Source organism: Nylanderia fulva, unplaced genomic scaffold, assembly GCF_048542155.1.
Source record: "Nylanderia fulva isolate GAGA-0341 unplaced genomic scaffold, ASM4854215v1 Scaffold16, whole genome shotgun sequence".
Classification (NCBI taxonomy): domain Eukaryota; kingdom Metazoa; phylum Arthropoda; class Insecta; order Hymenoptera; family Formicidae; genus Nylanderia; species Nylanderia fulva.
Window position 1 is genome coordinate 2,491,332 of NW_028189835.1, and position 14,507 is coordinate 2,505,838.

Genomic DNA, 14,507 nt, shown 5'->3' on the forward strand with positions numbered 1-14,507 from the left:
GAAAGAGAACTCTTAAAAAACGCATTTTTGAAAGATATAAGATTGCTTTTCTATGTGTTTGCAAACAAACACATTTATACTTTTGGTATTTCAAATGTGCATGTATTACGATATTTTAATAAAAGTTCACGCTTCAGTCTCAATTGTTTGCGTAAAGTCTCGAGTTTTTGCAATTGTTCTTCTTTACTATATTCTATTCCAGGTAATCTCTTAATCTGTAAAGTATAACGATAATATTATACAAAAAATTCTGATTATGTAAGGTATATTTGCATATATAAATATATATATATGCATAGAAATTTAATTCGTACTTGCGATCTTGCAGAATCTAATTTCTTTTGCAATTCTAGGATCTTATGGCTGGTATCTTGTGACTCTTTCGCCTTTTGTGTAGTGTCATGTGGATCTTTCTCGACACTAGAAATAATAACACCATAATTAGCATCATCTTATGACAATGTACAATAAATAAATATATGTATCCAAACATATTCAGATTAATAATTTATATATATATATATATATATACTTTATTCTCATACATAAAAATTATTAACGAGATTTTAAATACAAAAAAATGTATAGACCTACATTTATATAACATTTTCTAATCAATATAATTATAAATACGTTGCTCAAATTTAACTAAACATTTTACAAGCTATATTCTGTATCTGTTAATTTAAAATTACACTTTACACATTTTTTATTTCATTTTTCTTTAACATATGGATGACACATATAATGGATGAACGAATGACTATGAAATAACATATAAGTACATTTGTCCTTTTCTTCTTGAAACAAAGACTTAATTATAGCATTTGCGCAGCCGCATTGAGCTCAATTTTTAAAATTATGTTTGCATTTGTTTAAATATTAGAAGAAAAACAGCATACATTATGTGACATAAATTTACAATTCAAGTCAGAGTAAAAAAAAGTAACAAACACACTAAAATAAATGTTCCACATTTTAACTAAGAAATGAAAGAAAAACCGTGTTTAAAATTATTTTAGGAGGCAACATCGAAAAATAACTTCGATTTTTGACAATTTGGAGGCTATAGATGTTCGTTCATATTTTACCCGAATATGAGGCCGAAAATAATAATTTCTCTCTTCTTTAAAAAAATTCGTACCTGCGAATGATCTCGTAAATGAGCGGCAGAATCTCTATGTCCAGGTCGTCGACAGTAAACTGCGTCGTCCTCAGGGAAACATCCTCCGGCAGCTCCACCGACTCCATTGTACCCGATCAGCCCGATATACTGCCCGATTACGTCTTCTAAAATCGGGATTCATCGGATCCAAGAAGAAGAGCCAATCACGATCACTCGTTGCCGAGACGGAGCTTCGACCAATCAGAAAAAAGCGATTTTAATTCTTTTTTTTGATTAGTCGATCTTTGACGCGTGGTGCGATAGAAACCGAATCTATAAAACTTGGCTGTCGCACATGCGCAGAAGCATTGGTGTCAAACTCGAGAGAGAAGGGGTTCGCTAAATAAATATGACAACTTGTGATATAGTTTATGACACTTTTCTCTGTGGTTTAGCAATATATTTATACGATTTTAATTGTGGTTGTTGAACAAATATTTTTGCAGATCTGCAACTTGTGATTGTTAATAAACAATCGCAAAATGGGATCGTTGACAAGCAGGCAGAACGCTGGTGTCGAAGAAGTTGATATCACCTCGAATCATGCGTATAAATATCCCCCGAGATCTGGTACTGTATTTATAATTAAGGAAAATTTTACTTTGATTTTATTTTATTTAATTTTTTTTTTTTTTTTTTTTACGAAACTTGTAACGTGTCTACGATATTTCGTTGTATCGGAGCTGTCAATTAATTAATTCGCGAATTATTTCTGACAGGTTCCTATTTTGGTAGTCATTTCATAATGGGTGGCGAACGATTCGACACACCTCAGCCTGAAGCGTATTTGTTTGGAGAGAATGCCGATTTAAATTTCTTAGGCAGTCGACCGACTCCTGTATGAAATAATTTATTATTTTAATATCAGCAAAGATAGTTTTCTTCTATGTGTTACTCTTGTTTTAGTTTCCATATCCTCCACCGCAAGCTGGCGATCCTACAAAGACTTTAAAAAGTTTAGTAAACATAAGGAAGGAATCTTTAAGACTGGTTCGCAATATGGATCAAACATCAACATCTTCACAATATCATAATGTTAAGCATTATGGTGATATTGATATTGATAAGAAACCTAGTCGTTTCAATATCGAATTTGTATTTGATTGTGATGTGAGGTGTGCTATAACAATATATTATTTTTGTACAGAGGAGATTACGACAAAGGGAGTTATGTATGTATATTATTTATGTAAGAAGTATTAGTGATATTTTAGAACATATTTTCATAACATTATTTTATTGCATTTAGATATATTCCACGAGATTCATCTATGAATTCTGAAACTTATCATTATAAAAAAGGAGCAAATCAGTTATTTTCACAAACATCACATATATTTGATCCAACATTGTATACTGAAGAAGATATGATATATAATGCAGATAGAGAAGTATTTATGACACACATATATTTTTTATTCTTAAAATCTAATATTTTTCTCATTAAAGATAAAATTTCTTTTTAAAATTTGACAGATTATTCCGATAGCTATACATTGTGTAGCTGAAGAAGGATCAGACGACCCAAAACAGTCTCATACAACCATAGCCGTTGTTGAAAAACATTCCGATGGCACATATGTGCTAAAAGCGCTCAAACAAAAAATTTATGTGGACGGCCTCTGTTATTTGCTACAAGAGATTTATGGAATTGAAAACAAAAATACTGAAAACGCAAAAGTACGGGAATATATACAATATTTAAAAACAAATCTTCCAAATATTTAGTTTAAAATACAATTTCTTAAATCTCGATCAGCGTCAAGTTTCATAATTTCTTTTTGAAATTCATAAAAAAAAATCTTCAAATATTCCTTTAATTGTTTTTATATATTACAGCAACAAGGTAGTGATGAAGACACTGATGACAATGGAGCCGAATGTGTTATTTGCATGAGCGAAGTACGCGACACGCTGATTTTACCATGCAGGCATTTGTGTCTATGCAATTCTTGCGCCGATTCCTTGAGATACCAAGCAAATAATTGCCCGATATGTCGTGCGCCATTTAGAGCACTCTTACAAATTAAAGCTCTCCAAAAGTCGATTGGTACAATTATATCAAATCCGCCATTGCCAGAGGCGAGAATATTCAATTAATTTGTCTTATTTTTTTATGCATTCAATTCCAGCACAGGTTATTTTATTTAATATCGAAATTATTATTCTAGGGAAGCTGTGAGAATATTCCATCAGGCTACGAAGCGGTATCTCTGATAGAGGCTTTAAATGGACCCTACATTCCACGGACAGCTATTATCGCATCAGAATCGCCGGATACACCTGATACAGATACAGCGAGTGCTATTCAAGCCGCAGAAACATTAAATCGGTAAATATCAGTCATATTTTTTATATTTTTTTATATACAGGGAGTGTCCTATTTTAATGTCTGACCCCAAATAACTTTATTTTTTATTGTAGAAGAAAATGTTTCAGACAAAAGTTATGGTTTTAGATATTAAAATGAGACACCCTGTATAGCATATTTTTATATAAACGAGACATTTGAAAAAAAAAACACTCATTTACAGCTCGGCTGAACGTACTCCGGTCTCGAAACATATATCCACTAAAGAAGACATATCGGCCAGATCCAGCGGCACTACATGTCCAACTCCCGAATTCCGGATGTCCGTATTATTAGCCAGAGATGAACACTCGGGTTCTCAAAAGGAATTGCATAATAGATCACCAGCTGTGCGAACGAAATCGGTGCATTCGCGTGACAAATCTGGTTTAAGAGCGCGCGACACGTTGAGATTGGTTAATGAGAAGCAGCCAGTTTCTTTATATGAGGTATGCTATTTTTATATTTATTTTTTTCATAAGAGAAGACCTGTCCTCGAATATTCATTACTTTCATAGTGCTATTTTTGCAAGCAATAATCAGTTATCAAATTTTAGTTTGATGTTTGATAAATCAGCTTCAAAAATTCACCTTTTAATCTTTATAAAAACGAAAAAAATTTAATTAATCAGCATTAACGATATACATCTTGTCTTTAGTTTTCATACACATACATAATATTAAAATTGTGTTTTATATTTATATTTATAAAGGGTCAAGCACAAGACGAAGATAGCGAAGCAGAAAAATTGTCACCATTATTAGATGCAGCTACAAGTACTGAAGCTTTAGATGTACATTCCCGTAGAATATGCGATATTGATATTGATGATGAAATTCAAAATACAGAAAATGAAAATGATGTGGACATCACTTGTCACTCCCATTAGAAAGTGACGAAAGATATATTTTTGGATACAGTATTCATTCTTGTTAAATATTGTCTATATGACGTTTTATCTTTTATGTAAAAAATGAAAATCAATTATTTATTCGGAAGTTATTTACCGTGACTATATCAAATTTTTTTAACAATTTTTTATAATATATTATAGTTATATTGTGATTAACCTATATATATAGAGTTTTAATGTAGATATTTTTGTTATTTTATATATTTACTGTATATTATAATAATTGCTCCTTAATTGTTAGATTTTAAAGCAATATGTAAACTCTAAGTATACATTGAAATTACAGACTGGGATAATATTTGTAAAAAAAAGTATTAGGACACCATCTCTTTGTTAAATAATATATAGTTAGTAAATTAATTTACATGTAAATTTATATTGAAATGAGAAAATACTTTAACTTTATTTACTGACATCTTTTTGTAAATAGTAAATCTAATCTAATAAAAAAAAATTAGAACACATACAGAACATATTAGATATAGGGTACAGTAGCACATTTTGATAGGACTTCTATAATAATAGATTACATGTATATATATATACACATATATAAATTGATTGTCAAAGCCAAATCTTTACTCTAAATACAGCTTTAAAAAAAAATTTTACCCGTTTTTTTCATTATTATTAGTAACATTTCTTTAACTATTTTTTCAATTTATTTTCAATTAATTTTGTAATTCATAAACAATTTTTACTAGTTTAACAAAAAATAATTTTTTAAATTACATTAGGAATGCGCACTGACTTGATTTTTCATAAAAACGGAGAATTTTGAATATTGCAGCCTTGGATTGTTTTTAAGTTTAGTAAATAAAAATTCGACTTGTATTTTCCCAATTATTTTATTCAATTCCATGTTAAAAATGTTCCATGCCTATTTAAGCAGCAGCAAGTAGTTTGCGGAATTTCTTCCATTCCTCAAGCGGTCCATGCTCGGGTAGATATTTAACATTGCAACCATCTGGTGCAAGATAGCCTGCTGCTTTCAGCTCCTCGTATTCAGCACGATCATATTTTGTAAAACCCCACTTCTTCGATACATAAATCTTCTGGCGTCCGGGAAACTTGAATTTGGCTCGACGCAGGGCTTCAATGACAGCCGCCTTATGACGATCAGAAGAGCGCACACTCATAATTGGCTGACCAATATGTACTCTCGCTACGGTACCCTGAGGCTTGCCAAAGGCTCCTCTCATTCCAGTTTGGAGCCTAAACACAAATCATCCCAGATTATAATTATATACATATATGATAAATTATATAATATTATTAGTATCATATATATATATTAATATTATATTTTATCAATAATAATGTATATCAAATTAAAATGAATCAAATTTACATCAATAATTTAAATATTAATTTTAAGAAATTCTTAATTTACATATCAATTGCATACCTATCAGCTCCAGCACACGATAACATTTTGTTGATACGAATCACATGGAAAGGATGAAGTCTCATACGAATGTGGAACTGATCTTTGCCAGCATTCTTCACCATGTATTTGTTAGCACAGATACGTCCAGCTTCCAAAGCCTCGGAACTGAGCTGTTCGTATTCGTCAGACACCAGGTGCACACATAACGGAAAGTCTTCAACCGATGCTTTCTTCTTGCCGAGATCGAAAATACGGATCTTTGGATCTGGCACACCACGACAGAATCTGGATTTCGGGTACGGTTTATTCTTGCAATACCGATAACTAAAAAAAATTTATTTTTGTAATATGTACTATTATCGAACATTTTAATATTAATATTTATAATTATATATTTTAATTTAGAATTTATTATTACAATATTACGCAATATAATGTAATTATAAACTTTCAAAAAAATATATAAATTTCATATACATATGGATTAATATTTTTGTACGACTCTTTTGACAAGAATAAAATAAAAATAAAAATTCCAAAATACTTAAAAAATATTTAAAAATTTGTTGATAAGTTGCATAAACAATTGTGCTGAAGGCAACAGAAGTAAAAATTTTACGTACCACCTCGCTGGACGGCGCCCCATTTTTAACCTATAATTTGAATAAAATCCAAATCAGAAATGTTGAAATTACATCAATTAACGTAATCAGAATAGATAGAAGAAACGCAATATGCAGAAAAATATTCAATGTATATTACGATGCTAGCAGATAATAATGGATAAGAAAAAGCGATCTCACCGATTCCGAATAAGGCTAACCCAAACGAGAAAAGGAAAAAGATTACTTCTGCATCAGCGACGTCAAGTTAGTTACTCAAAACAGAATAGCCAACTGTCGATCGCGAAAATTTTAGACGAATAAATCTAGGGTTTTTCGCATCGAGAATAGCGCGTTTTTTTAAATTTAAGATGTCACTTTTTTCGTTTACGGTAAATTTTTATTAATTGTTAATTGCATTAAAAAACATTGTCTATCTTATATAATGCATATTTTGATAAAATTCTATTATTATCTAAAAGTTTTTTTAATAAATTTGAATAATAAATAATATAATTATTAATATTAATATTATATCAATTACGTGTGTGTATGTATATATATATATATATATATATATACATATATAAACGTAAAACATGAATTCAATTTAATATATTATATAAATATATAATTTATATATATAAATTACATATTTACATAATTGTATAATATATTTATAATACATGTACAAGTATGTCTTCAAATGTACTTACAAAATAGATATTTAATAGATACTTTACAAAAAATTAAATCTCTTTATTTTATAAAGAATAAATTGTTCTAAATATAATTATATACTTAAAAATTACAACAAAACAATTCAAAAATGTTTTAATGGAAAGTTTAGTATGTTATAGGAAGGCAATATAATATAGTCATTATTATAATCATTAAAAATGCACACTAAGTAAGTCTGACCCATTATTTACTCAACTTTACTCATGAATTTGACAAGATATGTACACAGTTTCTTTTTCACACTATGTTCTAATCTATATAAAATTCAATAGTTTCATCGTGTTTGTACGAAACTTACATCCATTTTTACTTTAGGAAAGATACGCTGTACAAAAAATACAAGTCTTATTTAAAAGACTCCAAATATATCTTCATATTTGTTCTTTCGAATCTCTTCACAGATCAATTAACAAAAGAAGTTTTTATTAATTTTATATGTTGTGTATGTGTTTACCATTTGTGAAAATGTTTGAAAATCCTAAACCTTTTATAACTCTATTCTCTATATTGTCATGTAAACTGTAAACAATTAAATCAACAATCATCAAATATATGTATATATGTATACAAATATAGATACATATAAATATTAAATTTACATGGAAAACTAAAAGTGCAGAAATATTCTTCCTAACATGACAAGAAACATTTATATATGTATATGCAAAGGAAAGACAGGGGAAGAGAACTTACTTGTTATAAAGAAAATTGAATTCTTTTCACCAATAAAAATAGCACAAGATAGTAAATTATTTGAGATAATTGTACAAAAAATGTTGCAAGAATGATATGTCTTGATGCAAGGTAACATGTGTTTTGCAGTCATATGTATAGCATCCCTAATTGTAATTGCAACGCAACGGAAGAAATAGTTGTTTAAATTTCTTTCTTTCATTTGACTGCTTTATAGATTACCATGAGGTAGCTCAAGACTTTAGCAAGTCACAAGAAAATTAAATAATTATATTAAAAAGACTAATAGAACGAACGAAATTGATGTTGAAACGAGAAGGAAACCTGGAATTCGTTTATACATATATATATACTTTTTATATGTATGTACTCCTTAGAGTACATAAAAATTACTGTGTAAAGTTAAATGGACACTAATGTACGAGGTAAAAAATACGTTGACGCGTTATTAAAATATCAATTGTAATATAATGTAACAATTTTCAACATATGACATATACATACACTGAAGAAAGAGAGATAGAGAGAAAGGAATGACTTTTGAATTATACTAAAAATAGTACTTCCATATCTGATGGTGATTCTAAAAAATCGCAATAGTATACCTATACACTCTCGTCGTTAATTATACATATGCTTTCCATCTTGCCTTTTTGAGTGACGTACTCTTTGCTATTTACATCTTTAACGGATATCTCTATTCGCGCTGCTAAATCGTACGTCCCCGTGTTAGGCAATACAGCATGTAACTTTGCGATGCTACTTGAACGCGCTTCAACGTTAGAATAAATTGACGAATGCCCAGCGTACTTGAAATACGTTGAAGCTTGTGGTGAATACAGTTGGGATTTAATATTTGGAAGATGAGTTTCACTGTAAAAAAATTAATATATATTAATTATATTATAGAAGAATATATTAATTATGTAATTAAATTAAATTGTTAATGATATTGAATGGACATTAATAGAGAAATGAAAAGAGTTAAAAGAGAAACAGAATGATACTCTTACCTGCTAGTGCCTATCGTACTTATTTTAACATCGAGTCGCATCTTGGAGTGATTCTGTATATATATCGTTACAGGGACCATGCACAACCGACTTCGCTGAAAACTGTGCGTAATCTGTCTTTGATGACTGAGAGAGTAAGAGATTAAACTTTTCAAGCATTCCGCTTCCCATACGGGATCCTTGACAGGAGCGGTTACCGCATTTGGTACGTTTCTATCCGGCCCGAAGACCCTTAAACGAGCACCGAATTCATTACGTTCGGCACGCAGCTCCCTCGGATGTTTGTACGTCTTGTTCAGGTGCTCGAGCTCGAGGTGATGTTGACCGAGGGCCATTCGAGTGACGACACCACTCTCCGTCACGTTGGCACACCACTTGACAATTAACGTAGAATTCAAGGCCATGATATCCGACACAGCGTTGTGCTCGATATTTTGTTGCGATTGAAATTGCTGTATGTCGCTCGCATTTTCATTCACGTCCAACGGTGGAATATTACGTCTTTGTACAAAATTGACAAACGGACAATCGTCGATGGCTTCACCCTCGTCACGAGTTAAGGAAACGTCGGAAATAATCGACTCGCCATCAGTCTTCTTCCTCAACTTCAACATCAGATGGAACACTTCCTGAGGTTGTACCTTTATGCTCGGCGGTAGAACGGAAGAGTGAAACGCGGACCAAGAAGCGCTGTGAAGCGATACTTTGGACAACATAATCTCATTTATAGATGGATCGTGTACTTGATTGGTATTTTTCACGGACATTATTAGATTCAACGTCGGCGAGTCGTCCTTGAATAATCCGCTTCTCGCGGCGATTGCCGTGATTTGTATCGAATCCAACACGGTTAATTGCCAAGTGTGTCGGCACAACCGATGTTTCAACGTGGCCTTCGATTCGACGCTTTCGTAGTAGAAGAGTAAATCTAATCTATGAGTTCCCTTTTCGTACGGAGCTTGTACCCAAAGTGGCATCTTATAAACCTCGCCTACATTCAACACACCATTCATGGAGGTTGGTAGTGTTACCTTCGTAACTGATCTACTGCTCTTCTTCATCATCGAGTCTGCAAGTATTCGATATTGTCATATTTGTGATATACTAGATCAGATCATTGTTATACATAAAGCTATATTCTCTTCCTATCTGCAGAAACAATAGATGTTCTAATAAGATGCTTACCTTCGCTCTTATCGCTCTCCGAGCCTCCTAATGTGAAAAGTTTGGCATCAGTAGACGCAATGTACACATTCGTCAATGGTGTGTTGCCTATATTTTTCAACGTGACTTCCACCTTTTGTACTTCACCGCACAACATTTCCGGTGACAGTTTAGTGAAAAGTATCTGCAAAGAAAAAAAATACATATAGATATAGATTTGCATCATATTGCACAAACGTGTGACATTAAAACAATTATCTTTTATTAAAATATACCTGCATAAACGGTGCCTTTTCTATCACGTTCATTTCCAATCGATAATCCTTTCCGTACAGGCTCGTCCCGGGTTTGTCCTTATTATTTTTCAATTTTGGCGGTGTGATCTCGAACAATCTTTTACCACCGATAACCACGGCCGAATTCGTAACCGGTGAATCATTTGTTCCCTGCACCGGATTGGAGAGTTTGTAACTTATACCTAAGATTCTCAGTTCTCCCACTCGTCTGGGTGTGAGAGATAACACGATGTTTTGTTTGCACGTCGGTTGTAACAAGATCGCGTCTATGACATTCGCGTCGACTGGTTTTGGATTGTCGCTCGTTTCCATTTCGTTTGTGATGGTCTCGTTGTCGCAAGTGAACGACCACAGTAAAGTCACATCTGACAATGGTAAGGGGACGTGCAACGGATTATGCAGTTCGATGAAGTAATGCACCGGTTCGTCCAGAACCGCGTTCGGTTTTACAGTATTATTACTCGTTCTAGAGTACAACGCGATTGTCGGCTTGAATATCATAGGTTGAGATCCCTGCGCCTCGGTTATCAATAGCTCCTCTATTCTGGACCATTTTGCATCATCTGTTTCTTCAGTGTTAAATGTGACGTGGCTTGCCGGGATATTGCTTTCGCTTTGTTCACCCAAGGGACCGTACAGTACTTTAATATTGTTGCTATCTAACAACGGCAAAGGTAAAGTAGGATATTCCTTACAATTAGTGCCGTTTTCCTGAAACAATAACTGCGCAAAGAACATGAATGAGAATTATATGCTGATGTGTTTTTTTTAATCACTATTTACGTGACCCGTCTGTGGCATACTCACGTTACGAGTGTGTAAGAATTCTCGTAAAAACGCAGCTTGTTGCACAGCGTGTTGCTTACTAGAAGCATTGAGTAACTTTTCAAACGCTTTCACAGCCTCAGAAATCTGTTTCAGGGACGCAGCCTGCCTGCCGATTGTAAAATGAATATGATCCTCGGCCAAGGACCAACCCCTTTCGTAATACACCTAGTGTGGAGTACACGTTATTTATGAAATAGTTGATTTTATACATATTTTAATAAATCAGTGACAATAGGTATAGGTCTACTCTTTTCAGCTGAACTGGCTGTCCTAGTTCAGAGTTTATCTTTTTTTTCTAAATTGAAAGAAAAAAATCAATTCTAAATTAGTGCAGCCAGTTCAGCTAAAACGAACGGACCTAAAAACAATGTTGAACGAATATGTCTACCTGATACGCCTGTTGATAGCATCTCAGCGAATGCTTTCTTTGGCCAGCTTTCGAGAATCTATGTCCAGCTAGAACCGCGTGGAAGGCGTATTTACGCATCATTTTCGGACCGATAAAGCAATAAGCTGCTTGTTCAAGTAACAAGGCCGAACGTAGGTCCGAATCCTCGCTGGTCATTCGTATAAGTTGCTTCGCGGCTTCTCCATACAATCCCCGACCCTTCAGACATTCGGCGCTCAGTAGGGTCGCCCTCGTCGCGAACTGTGGCATCTTACAGCTGTTGGTGTAAGTTAATATCGCGTCGTCCATATACTCGATAGTTTTTCTGTTCGTTTCGCCTTGCATGAAGGCGCTTAGAGCAGCCATCTCTAAAGCTCCCGCGTAGTATACCCAAGCCTGATCCGCTGCGAAATCGCGCTTCGCGCTATGATACGCCTGATAAGCGAGAGAATAATGACCGAACATGAAACACAGATCACCCAATCGTCGTAATTGCAATTCCGGCGATTCCGCTGTATAACTGAAATGTAAACAAGAAATTTTAATGTATAATAAAGCTCGATTCTATGATATTGTTGAATTGAAAATAAAGCCTTTCTTTCTTCGAATAAAACAGATAATAAAAAATAATTCTTTCTCTTACATTACAGCATTTGACGGCGCCGAACCTGGTGCACCAGGTTTATTTGTACCAAACCATCGTCTTGTAGCGCTAAATAGTGATCTACTGACTCCCTTCTTGTTCGAGATCACGTCATTCAACAGACCAATCTGTTTTTCTACGTAAGGCAACAAACTTCGTAGACAGAATTCCGTTATTAACGTCCGTAATCTTTCCAAATCTTGGGTGGAAAGACGAGCACCGTGTTGAGCAACGACGTAATTCGGAGAATCTGCCCAGACATTTGTGTTTATCGGGCTAGTAGCAATAGATTGACCCTTGACGTTAGTTGCGGAAATAAAATTTGGCGATTTCTCATCATTCGGACTAAGTGGATGAATTGTAACTGGAACTGCTTCTTGTCCAACTTCTAACTGTACATGCGCCGATTCGGATAATTCGGAAGAGAAACTAATTGCATCAACTCCGGAGATTAATTGCGTCAAATCCGAAGACGGCAATGAGTTGTGTGGCATTAGCGGTGTCCCGGCTTGACTCGTTCTGTATTAGACAATATTGTATTCATGAACTATAAGCTTTGAATGAATAAATTTTATACTAATAAATAAATAAATAAGTAAATAAATAAATAAATAAATAAGAACGCACTTATCAGATTCTGTAGTTAACTCGCTCGGCATGGCTGATACTCCGCCTGTATCCGCAGGTGTACGAGGTGAGCTGTTTTGTTCGCTGTTGCCAGATAATTCTGAATGTTTTGTTAAAAATTGACTCCACGGATCAGGTAAATGCGTATTGTCATCAGAAAGACCTGGCGGTCTCGAATTCATTTGTAATAGAAAACAATTGTTAGCACCATAAATAGTCTTCATTTCTGTAAAAACTATTTCCGCTCTGAAAGATATATGTCACATATATAAATTTCTTTTTATCTAATAAAAATGCTCAGTCAATTATCTTTTAATCGAGAAACATTGGTAACAAAACTAATTGTAAAATTTACAAAAGAAGGAAGAAAGAAGATAATACTTACTTATTTCTATCATCCTGAATAGCATCGTGAACCAAGATGTAATACCTAAGAGCATTATTATTGAACCACTTGGGTAACTTTCCCGATACGCTTTGATACAATTGTGCTCCCATGGTCTGAATTTTTTCTAACGGATTGTCCTCTGTCGTAGAAACGACTATCATACACGCAAGCAGATGTTTTGTAAACTCATGATCCGATGGAAATTGGACACTCAAAAACGTTTCTCTCCATGCTTCAAACCAAGGTACAGAAATGGGAACATCCAACTCGGTTGAGCCAATTCGAATGATAGTGGTGCGTTCGCACAAAGTAGAACTGACAGCTTCGTTCAACATCTTCTTGGCAAGACTCGGTTCTGGTGGTCGCGCATTGATATCTTGTATAGAGAGTCGAAGATTTCGAATTGCCACAGTATTTCCTTGAGGATCTTTAAAATGACCTGCGTCAAAGTATACAGAAGCTGCTTTTATAAGTGTAAATCATATAAAAAAAATTCATAGATTTTTTATTATATAGATTATATAGTATTAAATATATTATATATATATATATATATATATATATATATACATATATATTAGATATAATTTTTATACATTTATTATATATATATTACATATTTTTATTATATACATAATTAGGTATAAATTTATTATATATTATATATAATTTTTAAAGATTATATATTATTTTATCTTTATTAATTATACATCATAATATAAAATATCAAGCTGCAAATTTTAATCGACACACATATATATACACACATACACACAGAGAGTAAATATATCTGAAAACTGAATAGGAAATGAAGTTCCTCTGATTGATAAGGATGAACAAAAGCGAGGAAGTACAGCTTATACCTTCGGTGTTTAATTTGCAAAAGGGTTGGAGCAGCTCGACGAATGACAGATTATTCTTTTGACAGACGGCGTCGGCCGCGCTGGAGCAGACCACGGCGATCTGCGGAGAGAAAGCGTTGCCGATGAACTCCCGTGGGGTTAATTTGCACTGTGCCATGATCCTGTTTTACGCGCGCGGATCGTCGAGACACGAAGCCACCGTGCTTGACCACCTCGACGTGCCTCGGTTCCGTGTCATCGCATATTTCATTCCCGCCGCGTTATCTCGCGAGTCGACGACGACGACGGGGAGGACGAATCGGTGCGCATCCCCCGTGCAGCCGCGGCGCGATAAACATGTCCACCGAACAGCTGTTTTCCAAATATCCGCCGCCCACTAAAAAACTCGATGGAGCGAGAACGAGAAACGTCATTGCGTGTCAGATTTTCGTGCAAAAAAATA

General features: G+C 33.8%; 4 protein-coding genes across 4 annotated transcripts; 1 reads left to right on the forward strand and 3 right to left on the reverse strand.

Moving 5' to 3' along the window:
• Nucleotides 1-12: 12 nt before the first annotated feature.
• MED9 (mediator complex subunit 9) lies at nt 13-1,296 on the reverse strand. Its single transcript, XM_029314784.2, has 3 exons — nt 1,145-1,296; nt 315-420; nt 13-215 (listed from the first exon to the last, which is right to left on the reverse strand). The coding sequence occupies exons 1-3, from the start codon at nt 1,249-1,251 to the stop codon at nt 75-77; spliced, it is 354 nt and encodes a 117-aa protein (XP_029170617.1). The 5' UTR covers nt 1,252-1,296; the 3' UTR covers nt 13-74.
• A 186-nt stretch (nt 1,297-1,482) lies between these two features.
• On the forward strand, nt 1,483-5,045 carry Mrgn1 (Mahogunin ring finger 1). The gene is made up of 9 exons (XM_029314777.2): nt 1,483-1,735; nt 1,885-2,003; nt 2,072-2,337; nt 2,415-2,556; nt 2,642-2,845; nt 3,005-3,247; nt 3,337-3,497; nt 3,700-3,964; nt 4,229-5,045. The coding sequence occupies exons 1-9, from the start codon at nt 1,648-1,650 to the stop codon at nt 4,403-4,405; spliced, it is 1,665 nt and encodes a 554-aa protein (XP_029170610.2). The 5' UTR covers nt 1,483-1,647; the 3' UTR covers nt 4,406-5,045.
• Nucleotides 5,046-5,258: 213 nt separating this feature from the next.
• Nucleotides 5,259-6,683, reverse strand: RpL10 (ribosomal protein L10). The gene is made up of 4 exons (XM_029314886.2): nt 6,623-6,683; nt 6,443-6,472; nt 5,838-6,143; nt 5,259-5,644 (listed from the first exon to the last, which is right to left on the reverse strand). Exons 2-4 carry the CDS (start codon nt 6,463-6,465, stop codon nt 5,314-5,316), a joined length of 660 nt encoding a protein of 219 aa, XP_029170719.1. The 5' UTR covers nt 6,466-6,472; nt 6,623-6,683; the 3' UTR covers nt 5,259-5,313.
• A 649-nt stretch (nt 6,684-7,332) lies between these two features.
• Nucleotides 7,333-14,467, reverse strand: l(3)76BDm (trafficking protein particle complex subunit 8 homolog l(3)76BDm). The gene is made up of 10 exons (XM_029314879.2): nt 14,066-14,467; nt 13,200-13,641; nt 12,815-13,060; nt 12,188-12,706; nt 11,545-12,064; nt 11,136-11,321; nt 10,308-11,051; nt 10,054-10,216; nt 8,869-9,937; nt 7,333-8,728 (listed from the first exon to the last, which is right to left on the reverse strand). The coding sequence occupies exons 1-10, from the start codon at nt 14,220-14,222 to the stop codon at nt 8,461-8,463; spliced, it is 4,314 nt and encodes a 1,437-aa protein (XP_029170712.2). The 5' UTR covers nt 14,223-14,467; the 3' UTR covers nt 7,333-8,460.
• Between the last annotated feature and the right edge of the window lie 40 nt (nt 14,468-14,507).

What these genes read in the sequence shown, in the direction of transcription:
- MED9 (XM_029314784.2), bottom strand. Translation starts at nt 1,251, where the DNA reads ATGGAGTCGGTGGAGCTGCCGGAGGATGTTTCCCTGAGGACGACGCAG. An exon ending in ATTTACGAGATCATTCGCAG is followed by an intron (nt 421 to 1,144) that starts GTACGAATTTTT and finishes TATTATTTCTAG; the next exon opens with TGTCGAGAAAGATCCACATG. An exon ending in TAGATTCTGCAAGATCGCAA is followed by an intron (nt 216 to 314) that starts GTACGAATTAAA and finishes TATACTTTACAG; the next exon opens with ATTAAGAGATTACCTGGAAT.
- RpL10 (XM_029314886.2), bottom strand. Translation starts at nt 6,465, where the DNA reads ATGGGGCGCCGTCCAGCGAGGTG. An exon ending in GGGCGCCGTCCAGCGAGGTG is followed by an intron (nt 6,144 to 6,442) that starts GTACGTAAAATT and finishes AATTTTTTTTAG; the next exon opens with TTATCGGTATTGCAAGAATA. An exon ending in TCGTGTGCTGGAGCTGATAG is followed by an intron (nt 5,645 to 5,837) that starts GTATGCAATTGA and finishes ATTTGTGTTTAG; the next exon opens with GCTCCAAACTGGAATGAGAG.
- Mrgn1 (XM_029314777.2), top strand. Translation starts at nt 1,648, where the DNA reads ATGGGATCGTTGACAAGCAGGCAGAACGCTGGTGTCGAAGAAGTTGAT. An exon ending in TAAATATCCCCCGAGATCTG is followed by an intron (nt 1,736 to 1,884) that starts GTACTGTATTTA and finishes TATTTCTGACAG; the next exon opens with GTTCCTATTTTGGTAGTCAT. An exon ending in TATATAATGCAGATAGAGAA is followed by an intron (nt 2,557 to 2,641) that starts GTATTTATGACA and finishes AAAATTTGACAG; the next exon opens with ATTATTCCGATAGCTATACA.